Raw genomic sequence first — 15,877 nt, 5'->3', positions numbered from 1 at the left:
TCAATCTTTAAACTTTTAAGTTATACAAACAGAACAGTTGACCAGTCAAGGTAGTGGTTTGCCTTGCCATCCCACGTAAAGTACGGTGAGCCTTGCCCAGTCTCCGACTGCCATTTTCTTTGCTCTTCTTTTCTGAGAAAAATTCTGCTGTTTTTTTGATCCAAGAACATAATTAAATAATTTTCTGGATAAAACCCATTATTGTCTCTGACTAAGAGCTGAAAACTAGTGTTTTCTTGCCTCATTTAAATAGAATCATAAAGTAAGCCTTTCGCTAATATTTCTGTGGCCCCAGCACTTCCTACATTCAGAGTAATTACTGGCCCACATATTCCACCGTTGAGTTACTATCGTCTGATGAATGCAGATAGTTTAGACCTCTGTTAGTAAGGCTTTGACTTCTGTGCTGTATGGATTTTCTTTAATTATGATTCCCTTTAATTTTAGGAAATCTAATCTAATTCCCACAATTATATGCTGACATTGATAAGTAGAGATGTAATTTTGTTTTGTAGAGTGCCATTGAACTTACAGCAACTTTTAAGTACCGTAAAGTACAACTAGTGGAGGAGGGTTTCAATCCAGCAGTCATCAAAGATCGCCTGTATTTCCTGGATGACAAAGAAAACCTGTATGTACAAATGACCCAGGACATTTATAACTCAGTAAAAAAACATCACTTCAAATTGTGAGCATTTAAAAAAAAAAAAAGTGTGTTTTATAATACTCAGTTTTTAAAGTATCTGTTATTCTAACCTTGCTAGGAAATCCTATTTATTAATATTAGCAAATATCAGTATCTGAAATAAAGTGTAAATGTGAGATTGTTTTAATAAAGCAGAACTTATCCAACTCTACTTGTATCTTAGCCTGGCTTCTCTTCTCCTTCATACTTTGAATCTTACCTGCCTTCCTGCTGTGTATGGATGGGTTGTTAATGCTGTAAATGTTAATATTGTGCACCTAAGCAGGTGAAAGTGGGTTCAATGTAAGACATCTTTATGCAAATACATTTATATTCATATTAAAGGGTGATCCACTGCATTAGTAAAAATTACATCCCTAAGTCAAAACTCAAAACTCATTAATAAGACCATTAGTGAAGTTTACAGTTGTCTCAAATTAACTAATCAAAAAAGTCTGTATTAGATGCTTACATTAACTTTTATCCATTGCAGCAGAGATGCCCTCTTATTTTTTATGCACCAAATAATACATACACAGAATGCGAACAATTCCTAAGAACTAAGACGTATTTTCCTTCGGGTGCAACTAGAGTAACGGCAGGCCAGATACTTCATAATAAAGTGTGGCTTAGATTTCCCTAGGATTTAAAAAGTGGCAAATAATACTACAGAGTGGAATAAAATAAATCTGTTCTTACTAGAAAGGGCTAGCAGGCTAAATTTTACTGCTCCTTGGAACACATGCCTCAGTATACCCCACTGTGAGTTTAGCTGACGTTGTAGAAAGTTATGGAAATTGTTCTGATTAACCAGACTCATTGTTTATATAACTTGAGAATAGTTGTACTGGGTCAGACTGAAGATCCATCTGGCAGAGTACACTGTCTTCAAGATGGGGTGATTGTAGATGTCTGGAAACAACTACCAAGAAGGCAGCAAGCATCTATCAGTGCTTTCCCAGAATAATCATAGAATCATCAAGGTTGGAAAAGACCCTTAAGATCATCGAGTCCAACCGTTAACCTATCGCTGCCAAGTCCATCTATACCATGTCCTCGAGCACCACATCTATCCATTCTTTAAATACCTCCAGGGATGGGGACTCAACCACTTCCCTGGGCAGCCTGGTCCAATGCTTGACCACCCTTTCGGTGAAGAAGTTTTTCCTGATATCCAACCTAAACTTCCCCTGGCACAGCTTGAGGCTGTTTCCTCTCATCCTATCACTCGTTACTTGGGAGAAGAGACCGACCCCCACCTCACTACAACCTCCTTTCAGGTAGTTGTAGAGAGCAATAAGGTCTTCCCTCAGCCTCCTCTTCTAGGAGAATAATCTCCTAGCGATCATCATGCCTCCTGACTCAACAGTAGTATCTCTGAATTTAAAGCTGCCCTCAATAGATTTTTCTCCCCCCAATTTTTGCAATTATTCTTGAAAAATCTGTAAAATCATTGGCTTCTTGTAGCAATAAGTTAGTTTGCTGCATAGAGACCCTTTCTTCTGTAAAGCCTCTTAGTTCTTCTGATATGGGAAAGGGTGAAGTATCATTCCTGCTCCCTTTCCTCGTGCACTTGTGATTTACAGACCTTAGGTAATGCTTAGAAAGGCCACAGGTGCTTAGCAAGGGCAACTGCTCTTGCAACATGGTGGTGTAAAGCCTCCTGTGCACTGTAACTGATTAGCACAGATGGAATGGCAGGGCTTGCTGTGTGTTTAAACTCGGGGAGTTTTAAAATTGCCCTAATACAGCAAAATCTCTTAGAGAGGTTACATCCTTCTTTTTGCACAGTTCAGAATTGATGTTAGCATTGTCTGCATACACAGATCCTCACAGCAGTCTAGAAAGTTTAAGTCAAGGTATTAAAAAAAAAAAAAAAAAAAAAGAAAATCAATGGTACAAATAGAGAGCCAAATTGTTTACCCCCTGCTGAGGCCAGCATATTTTGTCAAAGTGGTTCTAGCCTACCACCTAGAAACCATCCGTTACCAGGACTGAGAAGGCAGAAATTGGCATTTTCTTTACCACAGTCTACAAAACAGAGAGTTTTGTGTTATATGCCTACAAGATTTATTTGACATTTTAATCTATAAATACACAAGATTTCCACCAGTAAAAGCACAGGAATTTTCTCAGTGGTCATTGCCACTGCTTACATATGGAACAAAATAACATGTAGTATTGCATATGAATAAGCAAACTTTGGTTCTCTTTCTACCTGGAGAGGTCTTAAGGACCAATCTCTTGTACTTGTTAAACAATGGCTTGCAGAGGACAACAAGGCAGCTGAAGGCCACACTGAATGCTACACTCCGGAAAGCTTGGCACACTGTAGAACTTAATTAGTTTTTTGAAGGCACTTTTTTTGAGCATCATCACCTCTTCAGGCAGCCTGGAAAGAATTCTGGCATTTGCATGAGACTCCTTGTCAGTGGCTGCTGCTTTGGGGTTACATTGCTCAAGACCACCAGTCATTGGCACACTGTTGCAGCTAAGGGAACGTGCTGTCTTTTTCTTGCCTTGCACAGATAAATAACTGAATAAAAAAGAGGTTAACTTATGTTTGGTAACATTTTGGACATCTTCTGGAAAACAGTCATCTGGAGTATCCCCTTGACCTTTCACTTGTTGACTAATCACGCACATACTGGCACTCGCTTCTAGCTTCTTAGGCTGAACTACTATTTTTCTGGAAGGTGTTTTGTATTTTCCTCCATCTAGATAAAGCTGAGAAGCACTACTAATGGCATCAGAACTAGGCTTCACGATCATATTAGGGATTCTTGCCCCATCACCAGAATTGATGCAGTGCAACCCATAATTCTGGCTAACGATCTGAGCTGCAGTGTGTTGAATGATGTTCCAGTCTTGCAGAATATCTTCCCGGGTTGTGAACTGAGACGTTACAGTAAAGCGAATGATGAACTTGTCATGAATGGTTGCTGGAATAAGGAAGAGCCTGCCAGAACTGCTTAGTTCTTTCAGGAGTTTTTCTGTCAGCCAGTTGGGACCCTGTTTTAAATATGAAAAAGAAAAAAAAAATACTATTGTTAGAATTTCTAGTGACATCCAAACGTCTCTTAAGAATTCCAGTATGAGAAATTCTTACATGAAAGTTTATTCACAGTTCCTAATGCCTGGGGAGAGATCAGCTGTGGTCAATTAATTTGAAAGAGACACGCAGAAGGCCCAATCTTTACCTTTAAACGAAATACAACCAGTCCAAGATGTCTCTTGGCAGGAATTTCAAAGAGTGGATCACTTTTAACCAATGATTCAAAGAATTTGGCTGTTTCAGTACCCTATAATTAAGGAAAAAAAGTAGTTATGTATTGGTTTGTCACAAATCCACTGTAAGACACTAAATTAAGTAGTTAAAAAGAATTTCTTTCCTTACTAGAACACATCATTCCAATGCATGAATGGTAGCAAACAGAAGAATGACAACAAAGCTAAGAATTTTAAAGTCTGTCTGTTTGCCCAAACCCTTGACAATGAACAAGAGTAAGGACTACACATGGGAATTTTCTAGAAGAAGCTTTGACAACAGAACGTGCCTTCTCAGATTAGAGTCCTTTTGCGGCAACCGCTGATCCACAATATGATCCCTTGTATTTACACTCCATCAAAGACTTAAGCCTGTAGATTTTCATAGCAATGGCTTCAGCCATCCACCACAGCCTGCCTCCCAAACAGCTGCCGCTTTGCCTCAAAGAAGGCTTCTACAGACAGCACTCAGTAATGTGCAGAAGGCACCGACTTACCGACTCGCTTTCCATTGCCTATTGCTTCCAAGAAGGGTACAGGAAATGTTTTGTCTACACAGTCAATCTTTACAGATTACTTAAAGAGTAAAACGAGCACGCATTTAGCATTCCCATGCAAGCTTTGTGTGCGAGAGGATTTCTGTTACTCATCTTTGCATCACTGAATTTATTAAACTCAGCTACAAATAAATGAACGCAATACGTTTATGCTTGCATTGTTAATTCACATACATGTCGGACATGAGCTTGAAGCTTTTTCACCCCGAATGAACGAATCACAAACCACAGCTTCAAAGAACGAAATCGACGACTCAGTGGAATTTGCCAGTGCTGTGAAAACACAACAGTGTATCAACGAGTGCAAAAACAACAGAAAGGAGCCTCCCTTTACACCGCTAGGTCTGGTGCTTCAGACTCGGGTCAGGAATCTCTGTTGATGCAAATAATTTCATATTACTGAAAACCTGCTAAGCCTAGGAAATAGCCAAAGAAACGCTACGTCTACATATTTTTCAATTATTTCCAAAAATAAGATTTTGGCTATTCCCCGTAATCTATGGCCTAGATATGCTTAGAATGTTTAGTTAATTACCAGCTAATAACAAAACCTTTTTGCATTTAAAGAGCATTATCAATTTAAGATGTGTCCATTTACACTTTAGGACTGAACGCTCACTTCAGTTCCTGGAATGTGCATATTTAAGTACCATCCTGAATCTTTTCCCAAATCAACTATGAACAGCGAGAGCCGATATAGGGATAGACCCTTCCAGAGGAAGTAACACCTCTGCTGCATGGAAAAGAGTGACAAAACGTGTGAGGGCATACTTCTAGGGAGCTACACAAGTACACGCAGCGTCCTATTTAACCACAAGAGGGACTCATTGATATATTTCCCCCCTTCTCTAGTGAAAAGCACTATTGATTTCAAGAAAACAACTATCTTTTCAGGACTAGGGTGAGATCATAGCAGAAACAATTGGCAGTGAATATTCTTTTGTTTTACTGGACTGAAATCTGCTGTAAGATGGATCTAAAGTGAAATGCCTCTTAGCTCTCCTATGAATACCTTAATCTGAAGAAAAACGTAATTCATTCTACTACTGTTTCAGAGCATGGTGTTTCCATTGCTTACTCCTTTCTCTTTTCTATTCCATATCAGAAATACAAGAAAACCAGCCAAAATGCCATCAGTAGGAATTACTTCAGCAACACGATGCACAGAATGACCCTTCTAACTAAGGCGGCAACGCTGAATCCCCATCTGTGTAAAAATCTTCAGTACTTCAATCTCTATATCTGAAAGCAATTTTAGAATTAATTTTCATAACCAGGGCTCACTTCAAAGTTTTACTATTTAATCTGCATTAGGATCTCAGTATAATTGGTTTTATGCTTTTATGTTATAAGACCAGCTATAAGATAAGCACAGTCCAGAGTGTGAGGAATTTTGCATTCTGTTTGAACATTTTATAGGCAATTTAAAATATCAACTCAAATACAACTTACCATGAAATCAACAGCAGCTCCTGAATTGGGATGTCTGAGGTAGACAGGGTTAACACTGAAGGTTTGATGTAACTTGTATTTATCTTTAACCCTGTCAATTGTAGAATAAACTGTATTTAGCAAAGAATCGTGCAGAAAAAGACTTTGCAATTTGCATGTTATCCTTTTGGTGTTGTGTTTTGCCTTTACTCACCAAAATCCAGTGCAGTCAAAATGAACCATCATCCATTTAGAAGGGTTAAAAGTAAAGGAATCTGCATATTCAATTCCATCCAAGAACAATCGAAATTCAGGACACACAAATGCTGTTCCTGCATATGCAGCATCAATATGAAGCCAGAGTCCCTCAGCATCACCTGTTGGAATTGAAATGGTTGTTATGTAAGGGACATAAGGAATCAACGCGCATGCTTAATCTCTCCTCTCTGAAAACTGGGTGCATGGTTTTGCAGGAGGCAGACAGGCTGACAACAAATCAGCAAGCCAGACAAACAACTGACAATCTAGTTTTATTCTAAAGCTGTGGATCCAGAATCCCAAAATATAGGATAATGCTGAAATCAGATGGACTCTGTAGCAAAATTCACTATTCCGTATTTGAGTGAGGCTTTTTAATGTGTGATTTCTGTCACCTGCCTTTTTACTAAGTGAAATTCCCCAGTACAATGCAGTTGCACAAAGCTAGAATAAAGACACGGTGGCAAGCAAAAAGGACCCGAAGACAGAAGCCGCGCTCCAACCCATAAGAGAAAGTGCCGCACGTCTTCAGCAGCTTCTTGGCAGAAGTTGTGCTGGAATAGAGTCTGCAGCCATGTCAAATTTACCTATTGAACTGGTGGCTACAAAGGATGTCCTACCAAACACTACCTTCAAAACTCCTTTGCTAGGTTAAATATTTATGTATCCGTGCTACATCAGTACTGCACTCTGTCCTGTACAGTCTGTATTCCTTGAATAACCACATTAAAGATTTATCCGTTGACAAATTTCATTCATCTTGAATAGAATGTATTTTAGCATCCTAATCTAAATCTTACAGAAATCACTGCAAAGTCTTGCGCTGGCTCCACCAATCTTTGAGACATCTGAAAAACTCAGCTGATTAGAGTTTCTGCTCTCCTTGGTTTTGGCATGAAAAATTCTCATACTATCTTTTCTGTGCTATCATAGTTTAAAATCAGGAAAAAAAAAAAGACACTTACAAACTGGGCCCAGTTCTGAGAGATTGTCAAAAGCACAGACACCGGTTGTACCCAAAGTTGCACAGACCTAGAAGAAAACAAACCTGTTAAGATGGCATTTTTTTAATAAATGGATGTGACACTTTAAAAGTGGAGAGGCTACCATATACAGTCAACATTATATTAACATTTTTTTGTTCAATAAAATAGAAATTGTTCTATAGACTTTAACCTTCAGCTAAGGTGTTTTAACACCATAAGAAATGTTTCAGATGATGTAATTTTATGTTGACAGTAAGAATACAACACTATGTCATAACCTCCAACCAGAAAGTTGAACATACAAAGACTGGCACTAGGCCTTTCCTTCTGTCTTCTGCAATGGCTTTCTTCAAAGTTTCGCCTCTGAGGGAAAAGTTCTCATCCACAGGCAGAAATTTCATCTTCACAAGAGAAATCAAGCCAGCCTTTTCTACAGAAGAATGCGCCTTTTAAAAAAAAAAAAGAAATGGTAAGAAAGCAAGCTCTGAGGCTGAACAGCTGTGATAAGTTATGGCCTTATAAAAGACAATGGTTGCAAGAAAAGCAGAGATAAAAATCCTTATTATAATTCATACTTATACAAGTCAAAGTTTCTTCTTTGTGAGTAACTGAAAGAATTAATACACTGTAATTCCAAGGAATGTGTGTGCTCCATTTGTTTGGGTACTGGTCTCTAAAATGTAATAGTAGGCATCCTTGCCTTGTGTTTGGAGGGCCATTTATCAAAACTCAGATCTTAAAGGACCCTTTAGGAATGGGTCAACCTCAGTTTATTCCCTCCTCCCTGCCATAAGAAAATAGAACCCACTGAAGTGTGCCTAATTCTGGGCTGGGGTAGACTAAAACCCCTCACAGGAAAAAGCCGTTTTAGATACTAAGAGAGAACCAGCATGAGGGCCTCTCCTGTTGCAGTTTTCACAGGGGAATATGATTGTTCACTTCAGGAGTCCGTGGACAGAACAGGTTTGCAGGCAGAGTCACAGTACTGCGTAGATGTTTCCTCCAAGAACGAGCACAGAGGCCTGGAGTGGAGACCACAACCAGGACCAGCACTGAGGTTGCCCCCTGAGCATGCCTGTCTCCGAGGGGAAGGAGGCTGTGAAGAAACAAGAGCTGAAGCAGCAGGAGATTAGCATCGAGTCACTGAAGTAAGGCTTTGTGAAAAACGGGAAGGAAGTGCAGAAATGAGTCATGTGAAACAGTCTCTTGAGGACTGCCGGGACCCTACAAAACCTCATCTGACACTAATTTCGTTTCCCCATCTGCAGAAAGCAACGTTAGAGGGATTCGTACATGCTTGTGAGGCATTCATGTTTGCGTTTTTCTCTTGGTACAGAAATGCAAGTTCACATTGTATGGTCTGGGTGAGAGAGCAGAAGTGAATTTGTTTTCTTTGTAACCATAAGAACCTACTTGATCAGACGCATAAGCGACGAGGCGAGAATTGAGTGAGGACTCATCAGTGTCTGGCTCAGAAACCTTCATCTCCAGAATTTTGTTTTTCCTTGCTGCTAGCAGCGCAACCAAGGTTGATTCACTCACAGTGCTCTGCAAAGACATTGCTCGTTACTGCACCATATTGCTACTTTATTGATTTACTGAAGTGCTCAGCTGCCCGCCCCCTCTATTTTTCTACTACTGCTTTTCTGGGATGCAGGGGGAAGTCACTAGCTGAGGAGCAGCTCTCTGGGCCAGCAACACAAAACAAAGCCTTTTAACTGCTGTATATTTTTAACATGCAGGACCGCGTTCGGCGGAGTACATAAATCACATTTTCCTTTTGTTCTTCTACAGCTAAAACGTAGTATCTCCCATAAAAATTACAAACCTGAGCAAAGCTCCTTACAAGAACACAAAGCCTCAGCACTGATTCTAGGGGACACTGGCTTAGGCCTTACGAAAGGAAGGTTCAGGCCTTGATCTTGCAACTCTGAGAGACGCAAAGTGGACATGAGAAAAAGGAAAAACGATTTCTTGTGTGGCTAAGGACTGCTGGCAGAAGGACAGGGGCAAGAATTCCCTCTCTAGTTATGTAAGAATCACTTTAGTGAATAATTTGGTGATGCGAAACAGACTGAAGAAACTGAATCTGACTCTCATTTATCCTTAATAAGGCCACAAGAGTACCTGCTCCTTGTCCGTAACACAATTAGGACTAAAAGCAATAGCAATTCCTATTGTATAATCTTCTATATTTAATGCTTAAATTTGGGAAATTAATGTCAAATTGGGATTTGTCTCTATTCAGCCTCATAGAACAAATCTTGTTGGTTTTGCCTCCAGGAAAACTATCACCCAGAGGGAAATCACTTGAGTGAAAACAAAATGTTGATGAAGCCACCTCTGATCTCCCTCACCTGTAATACCCCGCCGCCCACACTGTCGGGATGGTGGTGCAGGAATTTGTCTGGAAGGCCCAGCATTTTAGCCAACCAATCCATCACATTCATTTCTAGTTCTGTACAGGCTGGACTGGAGGCCTAGAAAAAAAATCAAAAAAAAGAGAATCAGGCTGTAATTCACCTGCAAACACAGTAAGAGTATAACCCTTAGAGTAAACCACATATCGCATCTTAATTAATAGCTATTAACACTTTTTAATTGTCTTGGGAGAAATCTCACTTAGATGCAACAAAGACAGGTGACAAGCTTTGTAGCATTGGATATATAAGCAGCTAATTGTGTAATCCTATGGCCCATACCGAGCAGAACACAACGCTCTTGTAATGAAAATTATGTTGTTTGGTGAGTTCTGTAATACAGACCTCTATGTTAAGGTTGCAGTTGAGGGTGAGCCCCGGGTACCTTGCTCATTTACCAGTTGCTCTCTTGGAACACCAAATACGGAGACTCTCACCAGCCTCCTTAAAATGCTCTCTCCAGATTACCTGCATCACCTCAGCGTTGAGCTTCTAAACTCTCAATAATTTGAGTCGTTAAAAAGAATCACAATGAGCCATTTGAGACGAAACCGTGGAACTGCAATTCACCACACAAGAACATGCTCTTTGTCCCTAAAGAGAAAGGGCACTGATCCGTCTTCCAAGTGAGAGTTAAGGGAGGCTTTTTGAAGAGCAGCAAAAGAAAGGTTAAAGCTGTTCTGCAGCGTCCAGCTTTCCACTTACTTATGAAAGAATCGTTTTATCTTGTAAACTTAACAGAAATCTATCAAAACTAGGTTGAGGGCATGGAAATGGACATTTCTGAGTGTGCAATGAGCTAATCTGATACAACTACACTGAGACCATAACCATCAATTTCTTATAGGTTTATGAGCTTTTACTGTTTTCTTACACGGAGACATACATCTAAAAATCTGGGCAACCTTGCCACTGGGGAAAACATTGGCTTCAGAACGCTACTGAGGTATGTAGAGTCATAACCAAGTAGCACTGTGTAGCTGCTGCAGGAGGATACAAAATACTCAGATATTCTGGGACAGGCCACCAAACAATTAGTTTCAGAAGAGGAAAAATAGGGAACGTGTTCTCTCAAAGGAGCAGGAGAACTGGAATGAAGCCCAGCCTAGCCTGCAGTCATGGATGGTGGCTGCTCTATTGCCTGCAGTGCTTGTGTAACAGTCTTGGCACCGAGACTAGACAACAGGGAACAACGTTCACAGCTGGATATGCAAAGAATTAGAAAACAGACATTTCTAGTGGTATATTTTCTTCATTCACCTCTTACTACTAGGTAATGTTTGCTCTTAATGTATTCTTTTTTTTTTTTTTTCCAAGTGATATTTTTCATTTTTGCAAACAAACAATTGGTTAAAGTAAATAGTTATACTGACTCACAGAACAAGAAGAATGACTATGACCTGCTCCTGCGTAATACACACAGGAAATGAATAGCTAAATAACAACAACAAAAAAATTTACCCATGTGAATCCCAAGCAGTTAATTGCATCAGCCAACATATCTCCAAGGAGTGAAGGCCAGGAAGTAAGCGCTGGAAAGTAGGCATGCATGTGTGGACTTTGCCAATGGACTACCTAGAACAAAATTATCTAGAAGTTAAGTCTGAAAATGTCACAAAATTCTGCATGAGATGTAGTGATTAGCATCTGCTTCAAGTGATGGAAAAGGATCACAGCAACATAATACGTGCAATTATAGATCTGCTACCAGAAAGCTACAGAGATAATATCAACAGGAATGCAGCACTAGCAAATGATAACACTGGGTCGTTATTAGATAAATTCCAAATTATAGCAAAAGCATTTATCTGAATTAAACAGGCAGACAAAGATTCTGAACAGGAAAGAATGGTCTTTTGAACATTGCACAACAGAGTCAGTAATCTTTATCGAAATATTTATCTTTATAAGGGCAATCCTTGCAACAAAGTTGGTCTTGCTCGTTTTGTCAAACAGCTTGCCTTTAGCTACACATAGCAACTTACAATTAGATAGCCCCCCTCGATACACCTGAAGGAGCTTGTATGTACGAGAGGAAGGAGGCATTTACATTAAAGAGCAGGAGACAAGTCGTAGATGTAACATGACCTCAGGCAAGAGATGTTTCACCTTATTGTGCCCGAGTTTCCACATCTCTGAAATTGAGATGATGCAGTTGAGTAGGTAGAGGCCTTGGGAAGCTAAATTCACCAGTGTCGGAAAATCATTGTTTCCCTCTAAGCAAACATGAGTTATTCTTAATGTATAAAATACTTCAAAAATACATTCAGTCTATCCCCTAAAATTGTAGTTAGGAACACAACAGTAATCTCCAGAATCCTTCTGTGGATATAATGTCTACAAGACTTATTCTACATTTTGGGTGCTTTATTTATTTAGATAAATGTTCTGCAGAACCTGTGCATTGGATTTGGTGTTCACCCCAGGTAGTAATGGCTTTTTCCTGTCATGATTATACTTTATTTCTTACCCCGGGCATAATAATCTTCTCTATATCCCCAAAGATGTTGTCCCAGCTGTCTGGGTCCATTGGGGCAGAATCCGGCAACTGGGCTCTCATGTAACCTGGCTGTACATCAGGAGTCACCCGTCTCTCTCGCACATTGCTCAGGTACTGGCAAATGTAATCCACCATCTCTTTCCCTGGAAGAGGCAAACCAGCGCTTTGAGTTTCGATTCCAGGAACGCTAACTAGTAGTGCTAGCACTTCACACAGTCTGTCCTTAGCATTGGACAGGGCTTTGAATACTACTCCCAGGATAGCCACAGGAACTAACCTTCCTCCTACACCCTACTTGTCCCATCTAATGATGTAGGGACACGGCTTCTAGAACAGGCTTCATGGGGACAGAACAGATTCAGAGGGTTATTTCAGTGTCATCGTTGAATAGTTCAAATATACCTTTAAAATACAGTCATGGTACAAGTACAGTTTGTTTGATTACTGAGAGGATAAACAGATATTCTTGCCTACAAATTAACTGAAACTGCATTTCACAAAAATTAAATTTGCATAATGCCCCATACTTCCCTGTTGTTATAGCATACCCCCTTTTGCACCCTCTGAAAACAGCTGCACAGCTCCACACCTTTTCTCCACTTTTTAGGCAATCTCCGCCAGCCCTGGGACCAAACTTTGCTCCCCATCTCCAGAACTGTGCCAGTATCACTGACGTTTCACGGTGTCAGCCGGGGAAGAGCCACTGTCCATAACCCCTTAGCACAAGTCTATTCAGAATCACAGTTTTGCAGCTTTCCCAAAGTATTTTAAATGTAAGACCAAAAAGCTTAAGTCATCCACTGACTCCAAATCCATTCATCTAAACTCAACCCTGGGACACATTTTTGTCTCAGCCTCAGCAGATCTAAGTCTCGAGGACATGTGTGCAAATTAAGAATATATAGCCCATCCTAATTTTGGGTACCACTCCCAGCCCTACAACAGTTGATATCCGTGAGCAAATGCTACCCGTTTCCAAGAGCAGAGGATCACTTACCTCTCCGTCTGTATTCCTCAGGCTCCATACTGATTCCTTCTAAAAGCACCTCGTCAAACCCGGACCACGGCCTTTCGGGAGCTGTGGGCAGTTTGGTCTGGTGCCCTGCTAGCTGCTTCACCCTTTATAGCTCCCTTTATCTCTCAGACTCACGCATTCTGGAAAAGGTTTAACGTGGGCAGGTTATTGGTGAGTGTTTATCTAACTCCTCCCAACTGAGGGCTTTTACAGTCTCTCGTATGTTCTCATCTGTGCTCTTTTGATGTGTAAGATAGTATATCTCTAACAGGAGCTGCCTCTGCGCTAACCCTTTCCCATTTTCAAACAATCTTTCAGAAGTCTCACAGTAATTCATGTCATGAATATAAGACACTAACATCAGACTTGTGGGAGAGAAAAAGCTCAAGAGCTTCCAAAACCAAATAAAAGCAGCCACGTTACTCTGGCACACCAAACTACCGCGCTAGCAGTAGTCATTAAAACAAAGCATCAGCACCTAACAAATTTGATGCTGCAGGCAGGGACTTTTTTTTTTTTTTTTTTTTTTTAAAGAATTGCAGGACTGAGTTTTCCCAAGAAGAGAGTATACCTGCATCCCCACAAGTCTCCAGTCCCTTGCTGCTAGAAGGAAAGGCCTTACAATTATTGCCAGTTCCAGAACTGCAATACAAAGCAGCAATGATCCTCTTTGTGCAGAGATTTCCTGCCCTTCCAGATCAGACCAGGTAACCCTGCAGGGCAATGTTCCTCCACTGATATCACCCTAGATTGCTGAGCTGAGAAAATGCATCTTTTTCCCCCAACTGTGCTTGCTTTTCTCACATATTATATGCATAAGCACTGGGATTTGGCCTTGTATCTCCAGAATTCCTCCAAGTCCTCCACCTGGACTGTTCTCGGTTTGGAAGAACAGCCATGTAGATTCCCCCTTGTTCCAATTTTAGGACCTGAAAACACATCCTGACCTGTCTTTGTCGGCACGACCTTGGACACTGTACTCAAGGTTGAGCGCTTATGGTCTTCACCAGAAGGAACTCACTTGCTCTACACTGATACCAGGCAGCCCTGGGAAAAGAGAGAGGTCTAAGAGAGAGGACGAAGCACCAGAAATGATGACATAGTACAATACACGCTTGCCCTATTCTTGCTATACCCTAGGCTCCTGCTCAGGGTTGGCCCTGTTGGAGACAGGACGCCAGGCTAGGCAGACCCTTCGTCTGGTACACGACAGCAGTGTCTCTGTTCTCACCATACAGAAGAGAACCGGCTGTCCGAGCAGCTTTGATTTTCTGCCTCATGCACTATAAGGCAGCCTAAACGCTTTCATTATTCTAGAAAGTTGTTACGCCTTTCTCCACAGCGTACTTTCTACGGAACAGTGTGAAAACCTTTCCTGGTTTCTGCTGCGATTAGATATTCGAGAAACAACTGTTTCATAGATATGACAAAGATGCTCTGATACATGCACATCAGATTAATATACTGAAATAAAAAACTGATTAAAAAGGCATTGAAAGAAGAAGTGCAAGAAGTGCAGAAAAAAACGCAACCCCATACTATATGCATATTCATCTGCTTTATCTCACATTTCTCTGGAAACATTAGGAAAAAAGAACAAGCTGCCCACACACTTAACATTAATTTATGACCCTCTCTTGGCTTTACTGTAAATGCTACCATAAAGGGGAACAAAGAAGGTGAGAAGGGACTGGCATCAAGCACCGGGCCAACTCAAAAAGAGCTGAGAGTTCTCAAAAACTGTGATTCTGGCTCATTACAAGTAACCAATGTATTACTTTAATATATGGACGGCTGTTCAAAGAAAGCTGGTAGCTAACTACATTTATGGTTTCAATTTGGACCAGCAAATAAGGAGCAATAGTTTTAACAATGTTTTCAGAGCTAAACCACACAATAAATATTCCATGTGACATATACCCTACGCCTTTGCTCAAAGGTGATAGTTCCATCAGGTTGGTTTCTCGTTCTGTGCAGAAGAGAACAAACAGCAGCTCCTGTTCAGAACTAGAATAAAATAGGTGATAATGAATTACAGGTAGGGTAAATATTGCTGGTGCTAAATAAATTTTTGTTATAGCTACCCTGCACTGGAAAGGATTTTGCTACCGACCACGAGGAACAGAATATTTGCTCACAGGAAGCAGAATTAATAGAAAAGGTTCTTTTCATTGTTTGCTACAAAGGTCTGTGCCGTCAAAACCGTGGGAAATTCTCCATTTGGATGTGAACATTACCACTATCACCACTCAGACTAACGCCGAAATTCTTATCGGTATTAAGAGTTCACAGAGATTAAACTGTAGTTAAGTTTGTGGGATGTGAGGACACAAACATTATTTTGATCACAGAGTAATTCAGTTGGAGCAATGCCTAACCAGCACATTTAACTTGACTAACTGGTTCCTGCATTTGCTAGTGACATAATGGATAGTTTCTTGAAAAAACCCTAAAACAGCAATTTCCAGTTAGTCACTGCACAAGGCTCGCTTCAAGTCCTAGTACCAGCTGAGCATGATTATATCCTTGAAAATAATTCTTCTACAAACCACCATCACCAATTTTCCATTTTTTATTACCTTTTGATTATTTTGGGGCCAAATTTGCCAAATTTATACCAATACTAGGATATTTAGGATTTTTTCTTAACTGCCAATTCTATAAACTCAAGTCAAAGTCTGAAGAAGGAAGATTTCACTTCCTATTGTGTAATGAAATTCTTTCCCCACTCCTCCCTCCTCCCTTTGAAAGCTATTCT

The 15,877-nt window shown here is 40.3% G+C and overlaps 2 protein-coding genes across 3 annotated transcripts in view; one reads left to right on the top strand and one right to left on the bottom strand.

Moving 5' to 3' along the window:
* The window catches only part of SLC27A2 (solute carrier family 27 member 2), a 21,921-nt gene extending 15,989 nt beyond the window's left edge, over positions 1 to 5,932 (top strand). Inside the window, exons 10-11 of the mRNA XM_087745013.1 lie at positions 516 to 631; positions 5,615 to 5,932. Of these exons, the coding sequence (XP_087601139.1) occupies positions 516 to 631; positions 5,615 to 5,681 (183 nt within the window). The 3' untranslated portion in view covers positions 5,682 to 5,932. The remainder of the gene's footprint in view (positions 1 to 515; positions 632 to 5,614) is intronic.
* HDC (histidine decarboxylase) overlaps positions 1 to 15,866 on the bottom strand; it is a 16,344-nt gene extending 478 nt beyond the window's left edge. Inside the window, exons 1-15 of one of the 2 annotated variants that reach the window (XR_015701579.1) lie at positions 15,040 to 15,866; positions 14,067 to 14,166; positions 13,102 to 13,259; positions 12,075 to 12,247; positions 11,066 to 11,179; positions 9,542 to 9,664; positions 8,598 to 8,732; positions 7,487 to 7,630; positions 7,164 to 7,230; positions 6,155 to 6,317; positions 5,962 to 6,052; positions 4,684 to 4,782; positions 3,886 to 3,987; positions 2,904 to 3,697; positions 533 to 611 (exon numbers count right to left, since the gene is read on the bottom strand). Coding sequence is in view for 1 of the 2 variants with exons in the window: in XM_009470109.2 (XP_009468384.1) it covers positions 2,939 to 3,697; positions 3,886 to 3,987; positions 4,684 to 4,782; positions 5,962 to 6,052; positions 6,155 to 6,317; positions 7,164 to 7,230; positions 7,487 to 7,630; positions 8,598 to 8,732; positions 9,542 to 9,664; positions 11,066 to 11,179; positions 12,075 to 12,247; positions 13,102 to 13,129 (1,998 nt within the window). In the remaining variant the exon portion in view is untranslated. Of the gene's footprint in view, positions 1 to 532; positions 612 to 2,743; positions 3,698 to 3,885; positions 3,988 to 4,683; positions 4,783 to 5,961; positions 6,053 to 6,154; positions 6,318 to 7,163; positions 7,231 to 7,486; positions 7,631 to 8,597; positions 8,733 to 9,541; positions 9,665 to 11,065; positions 11,180 to 12,074; positions 12,248 to 13,101; positions 13,260 to 14,066; positions 14,167 to 15,039 lie in introns of those variants that run through there. The other variant, XM_009470109.2, reaches the window with a different exon arrangement.
* Between the last annotated feature and the right edge of the window lie 11 nt (positions 15,867 to 15,877).

The sequence above is a fragment of the Nipponia nippon genome, unplaced genomic scaffold (genome assembly GCF_047370975.1).
Source record: "Nipponia nippon isolate SJK-2023a ecotype South Korea unplaced genomic scaffold, ASM4737097v1 scaffold_9, whole genome shotgun sequence".
NCBI lineage: Eukaryota > Metazoa > Chordata > Aves > Pelecaniformes > Threskiornithidae > Nipponia > Nipponia nippon.
Note: the sequence above shows the minus strand (reverse complement) of the source record. Positions and strands in the feature narration are given on the sequence as shown.